Raw genomic sequence first — 16,083 nt, forward strand, 5'->3', positions numbered from 1 at the left:
TTAAATATTAAATAGTTCATTGAGTTAGTGGCTTAGTTTGAAGTCTCATGTTACAGGCAATTAGGTCCTTATTTAGAAAAAAAGGCCTTTATACCTATTTACAATATACACAGCTGCTTGCCAAGAAGTCAGATTCACAACCGTTTCCTAGAAGCCTTTTTTTTTTTAAGTTTTTGTTGATTTTTCCAAACAAGGATGAATAGCTCTATAAAAATGAGATGCAAGAAAGACAGTTGGGGCGCACGGAGTTTGCTCTTGGAGATGGCTACACTATGGGAGACCCAGGTTCTGAAACACCCTCAGGAACCACCTTGCTTTCTTCTTGTGCTGGTCACTGCATAGTGCCTGCCAGTCACTGGCCTGGAACCCGTGATCCAATGATCCCTTTGAACTCAACACTTCAAACACTCAGCGTGAAGAGGTGTGTGGTAAATAGAGACTGCTTCAATGCCTTCGAAGCCGTGGCAGGACCCAAAGAGCTCCCTGGGCCATCCGTGGTCTCCCTCAGTCTCGGCAGTTTCGAGGCCCATCTTCTGTCCCTCTCTCATGCTGTAAGCTGTAGTAACAGTTCTGACAGACTCTCACTGGGGATGAGATTTTCAAGCGCTTGATTTCTGACTGAAATCGACTGCACCTAAAGGAAAGGGAAAGTAAGTTAGTTACAGATCCCTTCCACAAGCCACAACTGGGTGAGGACACAAGGAACATGAAACTGGACCGGAGAGTAGGCAGTCTGGTGTCAAAGGCAGCAGGACACCACGACAGTGTCCAAGGCCATGCTGGCTGGTGCTCCCGTTGTTGGCCTAGGAGCCATTTCTCTGACCAGAGAAAATTAGAAAATCAGAAACCAAGTGAGGGTTTCCAGACACCTGTGAGTGGAGGAACTGCACCTACCCTGAGCATCAGTAGCTTTTAATTGCTTAGGAATCACTGCTCTGGGTCAGGGAGGTGGCTCGGGGGTAGAGGAGCCTGATGACAAGCCAGAAGACCTGACTTGTGTCACTGAGCTCCATGTTGTGGAAGTCAAAAACTGACCAGTGAGAGTTGTCCTGTGACCTCACATGTGCGCAGGGCTCTCTCCTAGCTCCCCGGACTACAGGCAGGGCAAGTGTGGCAATGTTGTCATTGAGCCCAACTTTGCCCCTTTGATTGGAAGACTGGATGCCCATCTTGCTCCACCACCCACTTAGATGTCTTTCCGTGTTTGGAATCTATTTCCTCATAGGGAACTAACTGCTCACTGCTCATTTCATTTCTATACATATCACATACTTATTAATAGCCCCAGTGCTGTTTTTACACATGTATGCTGCAGGCACTGATCCTAACCACTCCTCCCTTCTGTCTTTGCCTCCCATCCCCAGCACCTTAATAAATATCTACTAATCACTACCCTACTTTCAGGTCAGGCCAACTTTTATTTATTTATTTAAAGTTTCAGTATATGGCGGCCTTGAATGTGTGATGCCTCTACATTTGTCTTTCTCTGTATGGCCTGTTGCACTTATTACAAATGCTCTTCAGTTTCATCACTTTAAGGACAACTAATACTGTGTGTGTATACACACACCAGAAACTCACACCATTCTTACATTTTATTTAGCATGTGCACGTGCATGTAGCATATATGGAAGTCAGAGCACAACCTCTGGGAGTTTGTTCTCATCTTCCATTGTGTGGGTCCCTAGATTTGAACTCGGGTCATGGGGCTCCTCTACAGCCATCTTTTAAATGTGCAGCATCTTTGAATGCACTCACCCATCGCTGGACACTGAAGCTGGCTCTCTCGGGTTCTGTGACTATAGCTACCATGAACATGGCTATCTATGCAGGTATGCTCATATTTTGATTTTCATTCTTTGGATGCATACTCAAGGACAGCGGGGCCACATGGCAGCTCTGATCTTGAGTTTTCCATACAGACTACACTAATTTTCATCTCAGCAGTCCATAAGAGCCTCTTGTCCTCCTGTCCTCAGGAGCGTTTTGTTACTGTTTTATTGGTGACAGCTATTTAGACTAGGGTCAGATGGAATCTCACTGCCATTTTTTTTTTTTTTTTTTGTATTTACCTGATGTCTAATGACAATGAGTATTTTTCATATTTATTGGTTATCTGTGAAGTATGTATTCGGACCACTTACCCAACTTTGAATCTAGATGACCTAGTTTTTTTTCAAACATAATAGATATGAACCCTGTGTGAATAGCCAAGCATACTTTCTGCCATTTTATAGGCGGTCTCTTCATTTGTTCATCACACCCTTTTCTGGGCAGGATCTTTGTGTTTTATGAGATTCTATTTGTCAACTTTTGCTTTTGGTGCTTTAGAGTCTGATCTAGAAAACTGCCTAAACCAGTATCTTTCTTTTTTTGTTTTTCTGAGATAGGATTTCTCTATGTAGCCTTGGCTGTCCTGGAACTTGCTCTGTAAACCAGGCTGCCTCTGCCTCCCTGGTGCTGGGATTACAGGCGTGTGCCAACACCGCCCGGCCTACACCAGTATTTTACAGCATATCTCTCCTGTGTTTTCCTTCTGCACATTGAGAGCAGATGGTCATGCACCAAAGTGTTCGAGCTGATGTCCACACAAGGTAACAGAGAGGGTCAAGCCTTTGTCTCCTGTATGTGGTTACTTGGTTTTCCAAACCCAGGGTTGACAAAGCTGTTATCTTCAGTGTGTTTCTGGCAACTTATCAGTCAGCCACAACACGCAGGCTTGACATGCGTGTTGGCATGCCACTAACCTATCTGCTTTTATCTCAGCACCTTGCTGCTATAGCTATCATGACTCTGACTTCTTTTTGTTTCCATATTAACTTTAGGTTGTTTTCCATAGTTCTGCAAAGAACAACATTGGTATTCTGAAGGGGACCACAATGAATCTGAGCTTACTTTGTATAGCAGTAGACATCTTGACAATAGGCATTCTTCTAGTTTGTGAACATGGGTGGCCTTCCAGCCTTTTACTGTCTTCCATTTCATCCTTCAGTTTAGATGTTTAGATGTCATGCCGTGTGTGTGTGTGTGTGTGTGTGTGTGTGTGTGTGTGTGTGTGTGTGTGTGTATGGGTGTGTATGCGCGCGCGTGTGTGTACATGTGAGTGTATGTGTGCAGGGCAGAGGCCAACCTCTTTAAGAGCCATCACGAGGTTTCTGAAGACCGCTGACCAGGCTAGAATGGCTGATCCCCCAGAGCCTGCAACACCATGCCCAGCTTCTCATATGGGTCCTCAATCTTTCATGGCGAGCACTCATCCTCTGAGCTGTCCCCTCAGCCACTCTTCATTTCCCAAGCTGTATAATTCCAGGTACTTAAGCCTATGTACTCATTTTAAGGTGCCTGGGATTGCTGTCATCTCTTTGACTGCTTCCATCCGCTTTGGTGTATTTGGAGCTGGTTATTTCAGAGCCATGTTACTGAGGAAGGGCCACATTACCTTAGTTTTTCATACTTTTTGTGTTTTTACATTGAGATCTGTACATCTCATGGAGTTGTACTGGTTAATTATCAACTTGACACACAAGTCACCTTGGAAAACAAAGTCTCAGTGGAAGGCCTACCTCCACCAAATTGGCTCATGGGCATGGCTGTGGGGCACTTTTTGATTGCTAATTGATATAGGAGGGCCAAGCCCACTGTGGAAGGTGCCACCTCTGGGCAAGCCGTCCTGGATTGTATAAGAAGGCTGGTTGAGTGTGAGCCAGAATAAGCAAAGTGGATGATGTAGCATTCCTCCATGGTTTCTCCCCAGTTTCTGTTTGAGTTCCTGCCCTGACTTCCCTCAGAAAAGAACTATTACCTTAAGTATAAGCCAGCCAAACCCTATCTGACCCAAGTTGCTTTGGTCATGTTATTTATCACAGCAACAGGAAAAGCAAACTGGGACAGAGGTGAATGTCTCTACCTGCCATTAGTGAGGCTAGGCCTAGGGCCTTCTGGATGGAGGCTGGAGGGAACCCCTGTCCCGTGGACATGTGTGATGGGCATACTCTAGCAGTATAGAGTAGATGGCAGAATGTGGGGTGCAGTGTGTATGTGTGGGTGATGGTCTCCTCAGGCACCGCTGCTGACATTGCCACTTTTAAGATCTGTCACCAGCTACACCAGTGCAGTTGAGGTACCTAAAGACTCTCCTCTGACTAAAGGTATGGGCCCAGCTGTTTCAGAGGAAGAGCTGGGGGTGGGATCACAACGCCCCCCTCGTGACACTCACGCCCACCTCTGTAAGCAGTACACAAGCAGATCATGTGTGTTTCTATGACTTATGGCAGGGACCATCATAGCTGTGCTGACAGCAGGAAGTGTATTCCTCTCTACCCACACAGAACAGAACTGCAGAGTCCCTTCCCCACCCTGTGCATGTCTGGGGATGACCCTGAAGCTTCCCTCTTCCTGATTCTGAAATGCCTGCAGGAGGGGGTGAGAGTGGAATGTCAGTACCACCGGCAATGTTTCTCCCCAGACATCCACAGACTGTGTGTCCCAGGGCCCTACCCACAGCTGGGACTGTGCACTGTTGCACATATGGAAGGTTCTTTGTGCATGGGAACAATGGAACCACAGAGTTCTTGGGAACATTGTGTGTTTGGGGGATGGGAGTCAATGTGTACAACAGCCTTCCTTCTGTTCAGGTACCTATTTTAAAACAGTCACAACTGGCCGCACCCTTGAGGACAGGTTCCAATAACCTTGATGTACCCTTCTGCTTTCCAGTGTAGCCCTCCTAGCACCCTGTGTCAGAGTTACTCTTCTGACCCATGTCTGGTTCCTGAGGCAGCCACCCAGAAGCCAATGTGATCGAGTATTTGTGGGGTCTCATAGGTGGGTCGTTTTTTTTCAACATGGCTCCTGGCAGTTCAGTGGGAGATGAAGTGATCGGCCCGTGGGCAGAGCACAGGTTTCTTGGCTAGCTAAGCTATAAGCCTGTGTGGGCTGAGGCTCTTCCCAGGATGGTATCGTATCCCCAGTGTCTGCCTTGCTACTTTGCTGAGATTCTCCTTTGTCATTACTAGGAAGAAGGCAGACTTCTCTGCCCCTGGCACCACAGCAAAGTAGGGCAAGGAGAGAGGTGTGCTGGGATATTTCCTCCTAAGGTGCCTCTGTCTCAAATCTCAAGGTTTTACAAGGTTTCTGTTTTTCCTATATCGATTTCCAGTGTTCACTCACAACCACTCAACTTGGTATGCAGCTATACTTATGATTCTTCGGGTCTTTGTGGAGAAATAGGTAAATGCTGCATGGCTCTAAATAGCACCTGTGCTGTTTAATCACTGCTTATCTAAAAGGACACTTTGGCTACCACACAAGTTTTGTTCTTGAACATTTTGCTTAGCTCCTTGATCATTATTATTATTGTTTTTTTTGTTTGTTTTTTGTTTTTTTTTTTTTGAGACAAGGTTTCTCTGTGTAGCCCTGGCTGTTCTGGAACTCGCTCTTGAACTCAGAGATGCATCTGCCTTTGCCTCCTGAGTGCCGGGACTAAAGGCGTGCATCACCACACCCAGTTGATCATTTTTATTCTATGTACTGGAGAACTAACCCTGGAAAGTGAGATAGTTGGGGCCTCATAAATGGGAATACAGGGTGTTCCAAACATGCTAGCAAGTGTTGCAAGTAGACTGCACCCCAGTTCTGCAATCATTTCTTAAAAGTACTTTCTTTGGCTTTTCTTGTTAAGCGCAGTGCTCTTATTTCTATTATCTAGAGAGAAGTGCTCCCACAGGCTACTTAAGATGTGTTCATGGTCTTTAAAAAGTACCGTGGGTTTCTTTTCATAGCATACAGCAGGAAATGACAGGCATGCTGCTTTCAGCTTGGACTCTCTCAAAACGGAGGTGCAGATTAATGTTTACCTGAGTGTCAGAAAATAAACCAAGGGCCAAAGAGGGTCCTGACTGGTGAGGGATTGTATGCAAATGCCCAGGAGGGAAGCATTTCTCAGCAGCAGAGGGCAGGAAGGCTATGTGCCAGGCTGCACCTTCCTACACAGTTTCCCTCTGGGCCTACACAACAGTTACCACTTAGTCAATGTTCTCAACAGCCTTCAATGCACATATGAAAGCAATGGATAATTTAAAGAATTACTTATACTTAATACTTTGAAAACACTACAAAGAACAGGTATGTGGCAGTGTTGAGCATCACACTGGGGTGCTCCACTCGTAATTACAAGGTCAAAGCACAGTGCTATGCAACAGGATCCTCCGCCCCACCTCATAAGAGTCCTAGTCTGAAATGCTGGCAATGACATTCCTGCTAATTCACCTTGCAATCCACTTCCAAGAACAGAGGTTTAAGAAAAAACAGTAATTAGAACACCTTAAAAACCCAGCTGTCCTTTGTCTCCGCACTTGCTATCATTTGGTTTTCTTAACAGCTCGAAACACCATTTACCCATAGAGAACAAGCTCAAAGGGCTTCAGTAGCTTATCTGAGGTAACAGTGAGCACCTCCTCACTAGGAACCATATGTTGCCTGTGAAACCTTAGAACCCACCTTAGAAAATGGTTATACAGCTGTTTTCTGTGGAGGCATTTACAGTGAGGCAATGTGGGCATCAGAGTGGAATGTCCAGGGGATCTCTTCTGTGTGTGCAGGGCAAGAGAGGCCTGCATGTGTGATCAGATGATGCCAAGCTCATGTTCATTCTGGGCCAAGATAGACTCCTGCCTTATCATAACCTAATGTTATACTCCAAATAGGTTAAAGATTAAATGTAAAAAGTAAAACTTGACCTTAGCATTGCAAGTTAAGAGAACAAATACATTTCCGTAACCATCAGATTGGCAAAATGACAAAGGCTTGGCAATACCAAGCATGACTAAGAATATGGAAGGTTACTGTGTCCTGCTAGAGGCCAGGTGATATAGCACTACTGTCCCAGGACTGTAGGATGTTCTAATCTGTCTCCTGGACAGGAATTGGCACTTAGAAGAGAACATACTGTAGCATTATTTATAGTTTTTGCAAAATGGAAAGATAATGCCAAGAATCCTTAGAAGGTGAGTATAGGAAATACATTTCTACACAGTCCTGAGGTAAAATACTCAGCACATGGCTAAAGTAAATATACTGGAATTAATGGTTATCTGTGAATGGATTAGAAAACTGAGTACAACTTCACAGAAAAGTGCAAACAGTGCATGGTATAAAGTTGAGAAAAACAAACAAGACTCTCTGAACAGAGTGTCAAATGCTGAGGGGAATGAAGACTCATGGAGGAGAATGTGCTATCACTCAAGATGGGACAGACTGGAGGCCTATGTGCAATGTGGATGTGCACATAACCCCTGTGCCTCTACAACAATTACGATGACATGCACATGTGCATTTGAAGTCAGGGTGACACATTTTTGATGATTATTTCTGTACTTTCTATGAGAGAAATAACTCAAGTATAAAAAAGGAAGAGAACGAAGGTGAAAATTGGTTGCATTAAACCACCATCCTATAGTGGGCACACCAAAGCAAATGAGAACTTGTGCAGGGCACAGCAAACAGCCTTCACCTATAATCTGCATAACTCAGAAAACTCACTTCTGACAGAAGAGCTGCCCACAGTTCCTGCAATGGTGCCGTCTCTCTGTGAGGGAGAAGCGCACGGAGCAACCTGAGCAGCTGTCGCCACCTTCATCCTTCACCCAGTGGTCAGCAGCAGAGCGGCCGGGTTGGTCACTCACAGACCAGCTGAACACTCGGCCCCGACTGTCACCGACCAGGATTCTGCTATGGTCCCTGTGGGAAACATGACATGGCCTGTAGTTCAGGGCTCATGGTGTTCAGAGGAAGCCCCAATTCCCTCAAAGGAAGTTAGTTAAAATAGATAAAAAATAAAACCAAGCTTGGATTTATTTTCCCATTTCACTTTCTTTGGCTCAAACCTCACTGTGGCTTTAGAGCACACAGGTAGCATTTTGGCTTATTTGTTGGAAATTAAAATCCACACAGTGTCAAGTTTCAGGCTAGAAGATTCAGACCAGCTACATAGGATAACACATGCCTCAAGGATTGGGTTGGAATATGAGTCCCTAGCTATGCAAATGACCCAGAAAGAGAGATGGGCTTGAAGAAGCCTGGCCCTTACTTGGAAACACCCAATGCGGTGACTTCAGCTGGGTGTGCATTGTCCTTTCGATCAAAGGCTGTGTGCATAGTCAGTTTGCTTCTGAACACCAGCTGCCGCTCCCACCGGTACCCTGGAAGTGGAAGACAGAGACAAGCTAAATCTAGGGAGCGACATGAATGAAAGTAGATTTTGGATTGTGGTTTCTTGTTTAAAACATGTCTATCTTGACCTATAGGAGAACTGTTGTCTGTGGTGCAGGACAGGGCCTCACGGGAGTTGGACCCCACAGCCCAAAACGTGTCACACTGCTCACAGCCAGGGAGAAAGACACCAGACCTCAAGTTACCAGGTTTCAATCGGCTGTAATTCCGTGCTTCGATGGGGTTAGGGTGGGAGTGGGCGAGGGGGCCCTGTAGATGTGCTCTGGTCTGGCCCTCGGAATAGTTCACAAATATGAAGCCATCTTTTTCATCAAGGCTGAGCTGGTCCGACCAGCGCCTGGAGTCATCAGAGCCGCTGTCAGTACACCATGTGGCAGTGGCTCTGCAGGAGGCTGCCCGGGGCCTGTGGCTGGTGCTGCTGGGCTGGCTGGGTGGTTCCTTCGGATCCTGGCTGATGCTCGGCTCCTCTGTTTCAGAATCAGTGCTGTCTTCATCTTGGGCTTGCTGCCCTGGGTAAAGCATGAGGGAGACAAGAGATGGCAGACACATCAGTTAGGCTTACTGTGGTCCTGGTTCTGTTTTCTTCTATTAGGTGGGAGGCACAATCACAACTGACATAACACTTTAAGCCAAGTATTTCTAGTAAGGCTACACATTGCAAGGAAGTGTAGGATCTGTCTCAGAATTCCGTTTTATAGACCATGTCTGAGAAAATCCTTAGCTTGGTATTTTATAGTAGAACCCAAGCCACGTTCCCCAACCCCAACACAGTCTGGCTCCTCTGGCTCTGCCCTCAACCTGCTCCCCCTCATGAAGGTTTGAAGATGGCATTTATCTCTATGACCTGTCTTTCCAGTATCTCTAGGAACTAGTGCTACCTGTCTTTAAGGACACAACTTCTGTGTGTAAAATTTTACCTAATTCCTTCTACGTAGAGTATCTCCCCCACCTCCAAGCTCCTCCCTGCCATGTCTCTTGATGCTGACATTCTTCTATTACCCTGCGCTCTTGCAAACAGTGAAGGAAGGACAGAAGCATGGGGCCTTGACTGTGGCAATCGGTAACCACGTGCCTTCTAAGATGAGTAAGCGTCTTATGAATGTTTTAACTTTGCATCTTTCCTCCCCTTTTTCATGTTACATTTCCTCAAACCAATTACCAACCTCCTCAGTGACATCACCCAAAAAGAAGACCCATGGGAAAAAGACAGATGTGAGAAACTGACAGCAACCATGCAAGTGCCAGCATACTATACACACCTATTTCCTTATCAGCAACACACATGTTACTGGTGTATCTCAGACTTATCATCAGGCCTAAGCTGCTGAGGGATGCCTCTGACCTCCTGGGAGGCCCTAGCTTGCCTTCCTCTAGTCTCATCCCTGGTATACTGGTCAGTCCTTCTCTGTGCACTGCTTTGCCCTTCTGCAAAACTGCCACAGTAGAATACACATGGAGCAAGACACATGGGTGTTCACTTGACCCTGTGTCCGACCCTTCCTCCATGTCATTTACTTATCCCCTCTTCTGCTGTTATTCACTTCTCACCAAACCCTGTAACCTAATGCCCCCAAACAGTTACTGAATCAAATTTCCGAATTTTATGTTCTCTCCATCAACACTTCACATACTCTCTTGAGGCTACAATTTAGCCTGTGGGAATTTACATTATCAATATAATGCAAGAAATTAACATGTCCTGATAATGGGACTGTTTTTCTGGCACAGAAAGCAGTACTTTGTGCCCTTCTGATAATGTGTCTTTTCCCATAGAAGCCCCTTATATCATCAAAGTCATTCAATTCTCAGTGCGCAGAAGCTAAACCACACAGCGGTGACATGAAGGTTATCAAAGTGAAAACTGATTCTTTACAGCAAGTCATTAGTGCTAGATCAGGAAGAGAAGCATCTGTGGAGATGAGAAGCACAGGGCAGGATGCCACTGGCTCTGTCTCAAGTGCTTGAGAAATAACAGCTAACAGTCTTCAGTTGGAAGTAATGCCCACGTGAGCAGGAGCAGGCAGCCTGAGGACTGATGCGTGGCTTATAAACAATTTAACAGCCTTGCAACCACCTGTTTCTGTCCACACTGCACCCTACAGCTGGGCACATCTGCTGTAGAATTCAGTTGAGGAGCTGCCTGATTGACCCAGAACGGAGACTCAGGCCTCCAGCACTTTGGAGGAACCATTCATATATGTAGTTTGTAATGCAGATGTCAACTAAGACTGCGTCACTTGGAGAGCACTGGTGAACTACAGCAAACCTGGTACACAGGACCACAGGAACGACGGCAGAGAGACAGTGCTGTGCATAGTACCCAGCCTCATCTATTTAAACTATTTGGTGTGAATTTTCCCCGGTGAAGGACTAGGTGGTTGTTGGAGTATTAAATACCTATCTGTGCTTCAGGACAGCCTTCTTGCATTTCCAGCTCTTCCACAGGCTCAGGAGCTGGTGTTTCAGGAACTTGAAGAAATTCCATCCTCCAGAACTGCAAGAAAATGATGTGGAAACATTGAACATCATTCCAGAGTCAGACTGGAGACAGTGAACACCACTCCAGAGACAGACTGACATGTTACCTCATGACATTTCGCTCTGAGGGGTAGGTGTATGGTTGCAGCGGCTGCCTCTCAATAGATTTTTCTGGACCTATGAGGCTGCTTGTCTCATATGGTAGCTATCCCTCATTTGAGGGAAAGAACAGTGGTCAGCGTGGTGGCTGAGTGAGGATGGGCCTCAGAGGCATACATATTTTAATGTTTGGTTTCCAGACTAAGGAAGGATTAGGAGGTGTGACTGTGGTGGTGGAGGCATGTCACTGGAGGTGAGATTTGATTTGAGGTTTCAAAAGGCCCAGGCACTCTCTCTCCCTCCCTACTTCCCTCTCCCTTTTGTTCCTTCTCCCCCCGCCCCACCCCCTCTCCAGTTTGAGGATAAGATGTAAACTCCCTGCCATGATGGTCATGCATTAACCCTCTGAAACTGTACGCCCCCAGTTAAATGCTTTCTTTTATAAGTTGCCTTGGTCATGGTGTCTCTTCACAGCAACAGAATGGTAATGGTACCTAATACAGTAACTACATAAGTAAACTTCTGTTGCCTACAAAAAGCCCTCTGAGTCTTGCATACATGAATACAAACCCCACCTCCACGCCCATTTGTCTGTGGCAATTTTGGTAGTGCCTTAAACATTCAGCAGTGGAAGCTGTAGCCTCATGAACACAGACAGAGGTGTGTATCCCCCACCCACCTGAGGCACGGCATGTGGCCTGGACATGGCTGTCAGCTTCCTTCTTTCTAACCCTGTGCCTATAAGTAAGGAGTGTGATGACCAGTCACCCTGCTTTGACAAAGGGCACAATTGAGAGAAATAGGCCCAGAGAGGTTAAAAAAAAAAAAATAGCTACAAAGAAAAGGGAAATCTCCCGAGAGATAGAACTTAGTACACACACTGTCTCTCATGAGATGCTCACCCACAGAGAGAGCAGCAAACACGTGCACTGCATTTAGGTTTCTGGGAGAATCATGTAGGCTCTAGCCTGCGCATGGATGTAAGGCCTCAAGACACGTGTGCTGTGTACAAGCATGTGGGAACAGTGTGGAGGCTTTCCTCAGGTCACTTACCCGGACCACTCCATCTGAGTGTCCTGTCACGATGACATTCTGTGTGTCCCATTCATTCATCTCGGACACGCAGCAGCAGACGATCTGTTGACTCCTGCCAGTGAATGTGTTCACACTCACGATGGGGTTGCCATTAATGCTCCACACATGGATGTACGTGCCTGCACAGGACACAATGTCTCCCTGGGAAGAAGAGGGGGAGTTTGTTAGTCTCTTTACCCTGAGCTTCTATCCCATGTTTAGCTCTCAAAACCTTCTGGCCTGAAGACTAGTGGCTGGCCAACTTCTAAGGTAACCTAGAATTCAGTGCTTGCTGATATGTCAACAGAAGGTTCCTCAAAAGTTCAAAGTGGAGTTCTTGCTGGAGCCAGGCATCACTAATGGTGGCGAGAGGTAATGAACTCAAACAACAAGAACAGAGAGCAGAGGGAAAACTATGAGCTCAGGTGTGCTGCATCTCTCTTCAACAACTGTGAAGGCAGATGAATCCTATGGATTACTGTAATATCTACTGTAAAATCTGTATTTACAACAAGCGAGGGAGACAAACAAACCTAATGGCTTCTATTGAGAGGAGGAAGTACAGTTCATTAGAGAAGCTGGACAGAGTGTCGAGGATGGAAGGAAGTTGATGGGAGGTATATGTCAGAGAGAGAAACCTTTCCATGAGTCACTAAGACATTACCAAACCATCTTGAAAAGATTATGTGTATGAGGGTTTTGCTTGCATGCATGTCTGTGCATCCTGTGTGCCTACCTGGTGTTCACATAAACCAGAAGAGGGACATCAGATCCCCTAGGACTAGAGTTATAGACAGTTATGAGCCACCATGTGCATGCTGGGAATTGAACCCTGGATATATAGAAGAACAGCCAGTGCTTTTAACCTCTGAGCCAGCTCCACTAAGACATCTTCAACAAACAAACAAAATGAAAACAAACCCAAATGCCTCTATACAGTTTGAAGCTCTGACTGTAATCCAGGGGTGTACACTGGCTTAAACAGACTAGAAACACAACTTTGGTTATGTAGGAACAAGCCAAGCAAAGTGTCTAATAATGGCATCAAGCACCTCATTAAGCAAGACAGGAGGGGGGTGTTAATATTGTGCCCCTGGTTTTGGGAAGCTTTTTAGGGGCAGTGCTCATATTAGACCCCCAAAGTCAAACTGGACTTCCACCAGTGCACACCCCGGTGCATTCCCAGCTCTGAGCACACCTACTCCTAGCAACAAGACACTGTGTTATTCAATAGAACTGAATTTCTTTCTCAAGTGACTATAGGATATTTGACTAAAGTACAATACTTAGTGTTATAGTTTGGGTGTAAAATGTATCCCCCAGTTTCATGAATACTCTATGATAGCCACTGGTGGTATTTATTGAACTTTGCAGCCAGGAGGCGTATCTGTGGAGGTGGATCACTACAGAGCAGGCCTTTGAGGACTACAGCTTGGCCCTACTTCCAGCTTGAGTTTTCTAGTTCTTACAGACTTCAGTAGTGACAACTGCCTTATACTCTCATAGCCTGTAGACTAGAATGCTTTAGGTGCTGTCATCGTCACCACGATGCACTGTATCCACTTATATACCACTAGCCAAAATAAACCCTTTCTCTTTTGCTTTTGTCAGGTATTTAGTTATAATGATGAGAACATTAAGTAATACAAATAGTATCTGGTAGAAACCAAATCTGTAAGCATCCTTCCGAATTGAAGGCTGTGTGGATGACAGTAAGAACCTCATACTGTGTTAAGAAGGAAGCCCAGGGCAGGGCCAGGGTAAGATGTGAGTATGTGAATATGTGTAGTTATGAGTCCAACATGTGGGTTAATTTCCAGGATTGATCTGCAAATGGACAATCATCTACACAGGATGTCTCACAGAGAGGACTCAGCTTTTGTAAACCCATGTCTGAGCTCCCCTTGTGTATTATCCCGGCTCAGCAATGGATCTCCTCCTGGTTTACCTCAGGAGGCCTTGGTCTGACAGGAGATTCCTGGCAATGTATTCATTTCATTCTGATTGGTTTATTTATATATGAAACACTAACTTTTTAAAAAGCTAGCATCTTTTGGTAGCTTTGAAATCTGCTTTTTCAAGTAACCTGATTGATTATTTTTCTTTTATTTATGAACCCAGGGGTTAACACTTTTTCTTGTTGTACATAAGCAATCTGGATATATTTCATTAAAATTTTCAACAAAATTTAGATTTTTAACAAGTACCATTATTTCCCCGTAATTAGAGACACATACTCTAGAATGTTTTATTTTCACCAACTCTTGCACAGCAGTGAATGGAAATTTTTAGGATAAAACTGTTGTCTGGGTTATAAAATTTAATATCCATTTGCTTCTCAAGCAACTTATCAACCAAGTAGAATACAGTGGCTTCTGCAATGTGAAAATCCATAAACTTGGAAAACAGACTTGGTCTGTGCTTAGTCTGGCCAGTATGTTTGCTAAATACACTTACTGTTAACTCATTAATACAAAGAGCAGAAACGGGAGCTCGGTGGCCTCGGAGCTGGGTTAGAAATGACAGCTTGTTCAAATCCCAAATGATGCAGGTTCGGTCTCGGGACCCACTGACAATTATGTGATAGGCCAGTGATGCCGTGGCACAGGTGACAGTATCAGTGTGGCCGAGTAAAGCCTATGAAAGAAAAGAGCAATCAAGCCAGTCACAATGATGGAGCCGGCTAGCTGTACCCAAGCTTCTAGATTTATCAGCAGGACAGGCTCATTATTAGAGCTGATGCCCAGAGCATCTTCTCTAGACTCTTCTCCATCTTCCTGTTCTCCGCAGGAAGGAAATGGTGACCCCAACCTTTGAAGAAAGAGGGAATGTTTGCTGCAACTGGCTTGGCTTTCTTTTCACTCTTCCCATGTGATCATGTACCAATTATGTATTCAAAGAAGAGACCTTGAGCTGAGTTTCTATTCTTTTGTCATAAATTCTTATTTAGATGGGCATGAGCACCTACGATGTTAAAAATTGTATGACCCACATGCAAAAATTGCATTACTCAAAAGTAAAGAAATTAAAACTGCATGGTTGTGATCTGTGGTCCTAACAGATAAAGGGATAGTGATCCTGACATATCACCATGCTGTAGTCCTGCTATGCTGCAGGGGAGGTGTCTGCGCTGGGGCAGCAGGGAGGGAAGCTCCTTCAAACTGACTGCAGCAAGAGAGTTAACAGGACCAGCAACAACAATATATGAAGGTTAGGAAGATTTTGAAGAAAGGTTTCTAATCACTGTTAGGACAAAACCACTACTCCTGTCCCAGTGGGGCATGCTGCCTTAAGTTTTTGGTCATATAGACATCTGGAGTTATGCTGAGCAAACACAGAAAGCTGTTTTAGGTCCTAAATCCACACTGATGGCACATGAGCTCAAAGCCCATTGGGAGCATGGTTAGCAACACCAGCAGCCTTATTTGTGGTGCTATAGAGAATGCCTTTACATGGCCAATCCCACTGAGTCCAAGGAACCTTTGGTCTGTGTGGAAGATTGTTGGACAAGGGACTTAATCCTTTCCATACAGCGATAATACACTGATTTTGGCTTTAAGATAGACTTGAAGTCAGATTTGAGTCTGGCTTTATCTCAACGGTAACGTTGGCATGCCCTTTATTCTAAGGAGTGCTCCCTCACCCCCAGACACAGTAACTACCTTGTATAACTTGAGGCTCAGAGTTCTGTTCGAGCCCTCAACACAGTAGGTACTGAACAAATGAGACAGTTTATTAATAAACTGCTTTCAAATTATATTCTAATTCTAACATAGATGCATCACCCTTATTTTAAAAACACCTGTGATAAACCCTCACAGATCAAGTACTCTGTGGGCAAAAGAGTATAAGCATAAGCCTCCTGCCCAAATTCAATCCTTAGAACCCACGGAAAATTGGAAGTTGAGAATGGGATCCACAAAATAGCTTAATTACAAAAAAGAAAAACTTTTGCATTAAGTAAAAACTAATAATAGAACCATATAATGATTAATTAATCAATCAATACACCATCGGGGGTTTGCCGGACATGTGAATGAATCTGACAAAATTAAAACTTGGTGGTCTAGTCAAGTGGAGCCACCGAGGGACAGCATCAATGTCAATCTACAGCAAATATACTTGACTTGCAAAAATCCAGTATACATTTGTTCCAGAACTCTTATTCTCTGATAGGCTGAAATAAGCCCTCAAAGACAACTT

General features: G+C 44.9%; 1 protein-coding gene across 5 annotated transcripts in view; it reads right to left on the bottom strand.

The window, feature by feature from the left end:
- Positions 1–16,083, bottom strand: part of Wdfy3 (WD repeat and FYVE domain containing 3) — a 227,702-nt gene continuing 211,619 nt past the window's right edge. For all 5 annotated transcript variants that reach the window (XM_035453188.1, XM_027388524.2, XM_027388521.2 and 2 more), the window contains 7 exons: positions 14,338–14,517; positions 11,860–12,042; positions 10,627–10,723; positions 8,415–8,738; positions 8,087–8,198; positions 7,540–7,737; positions 1–634 (listed from right to left, as the gene is read on the bottom strand). In XM_035453188.1, the coding sequence (XP_035309079.1) occupies positions 505–634; positions 7,540–7,737; positions 8,087–8,198; positions 8,415–8,738; positions 10,627–10,723; positions 11,860–12,042; positions 14,338–14,517 (1,224 nt within the window). In that variant the 3' untranslated portion in view covers positions 1–504. The remainder of the gene's footprint in view (positions 635–7,539; positions 7,738–8,086; positions 8,199–8,414; positions 8,739–10,626; positions 10,724–11,859; positions 12,043–14,337; positions 14,518–16,083) is intronic.

This window comes from Cricetulus griseus (assembly GCF_003668045.3).
Source record: "Cricetulus griseus strain 17A/GY chromosome 1 unlocalized genomic scaffold, alternate assembly CriGri-PICRH-1.0 chr1_1, whole genome shotgun sequence".
NCBI lineage: Eukaryota > Metazoa > Chordata > Mammalia > Rodentia > Cricetidae > Cricetulus > Cricetulus griseus.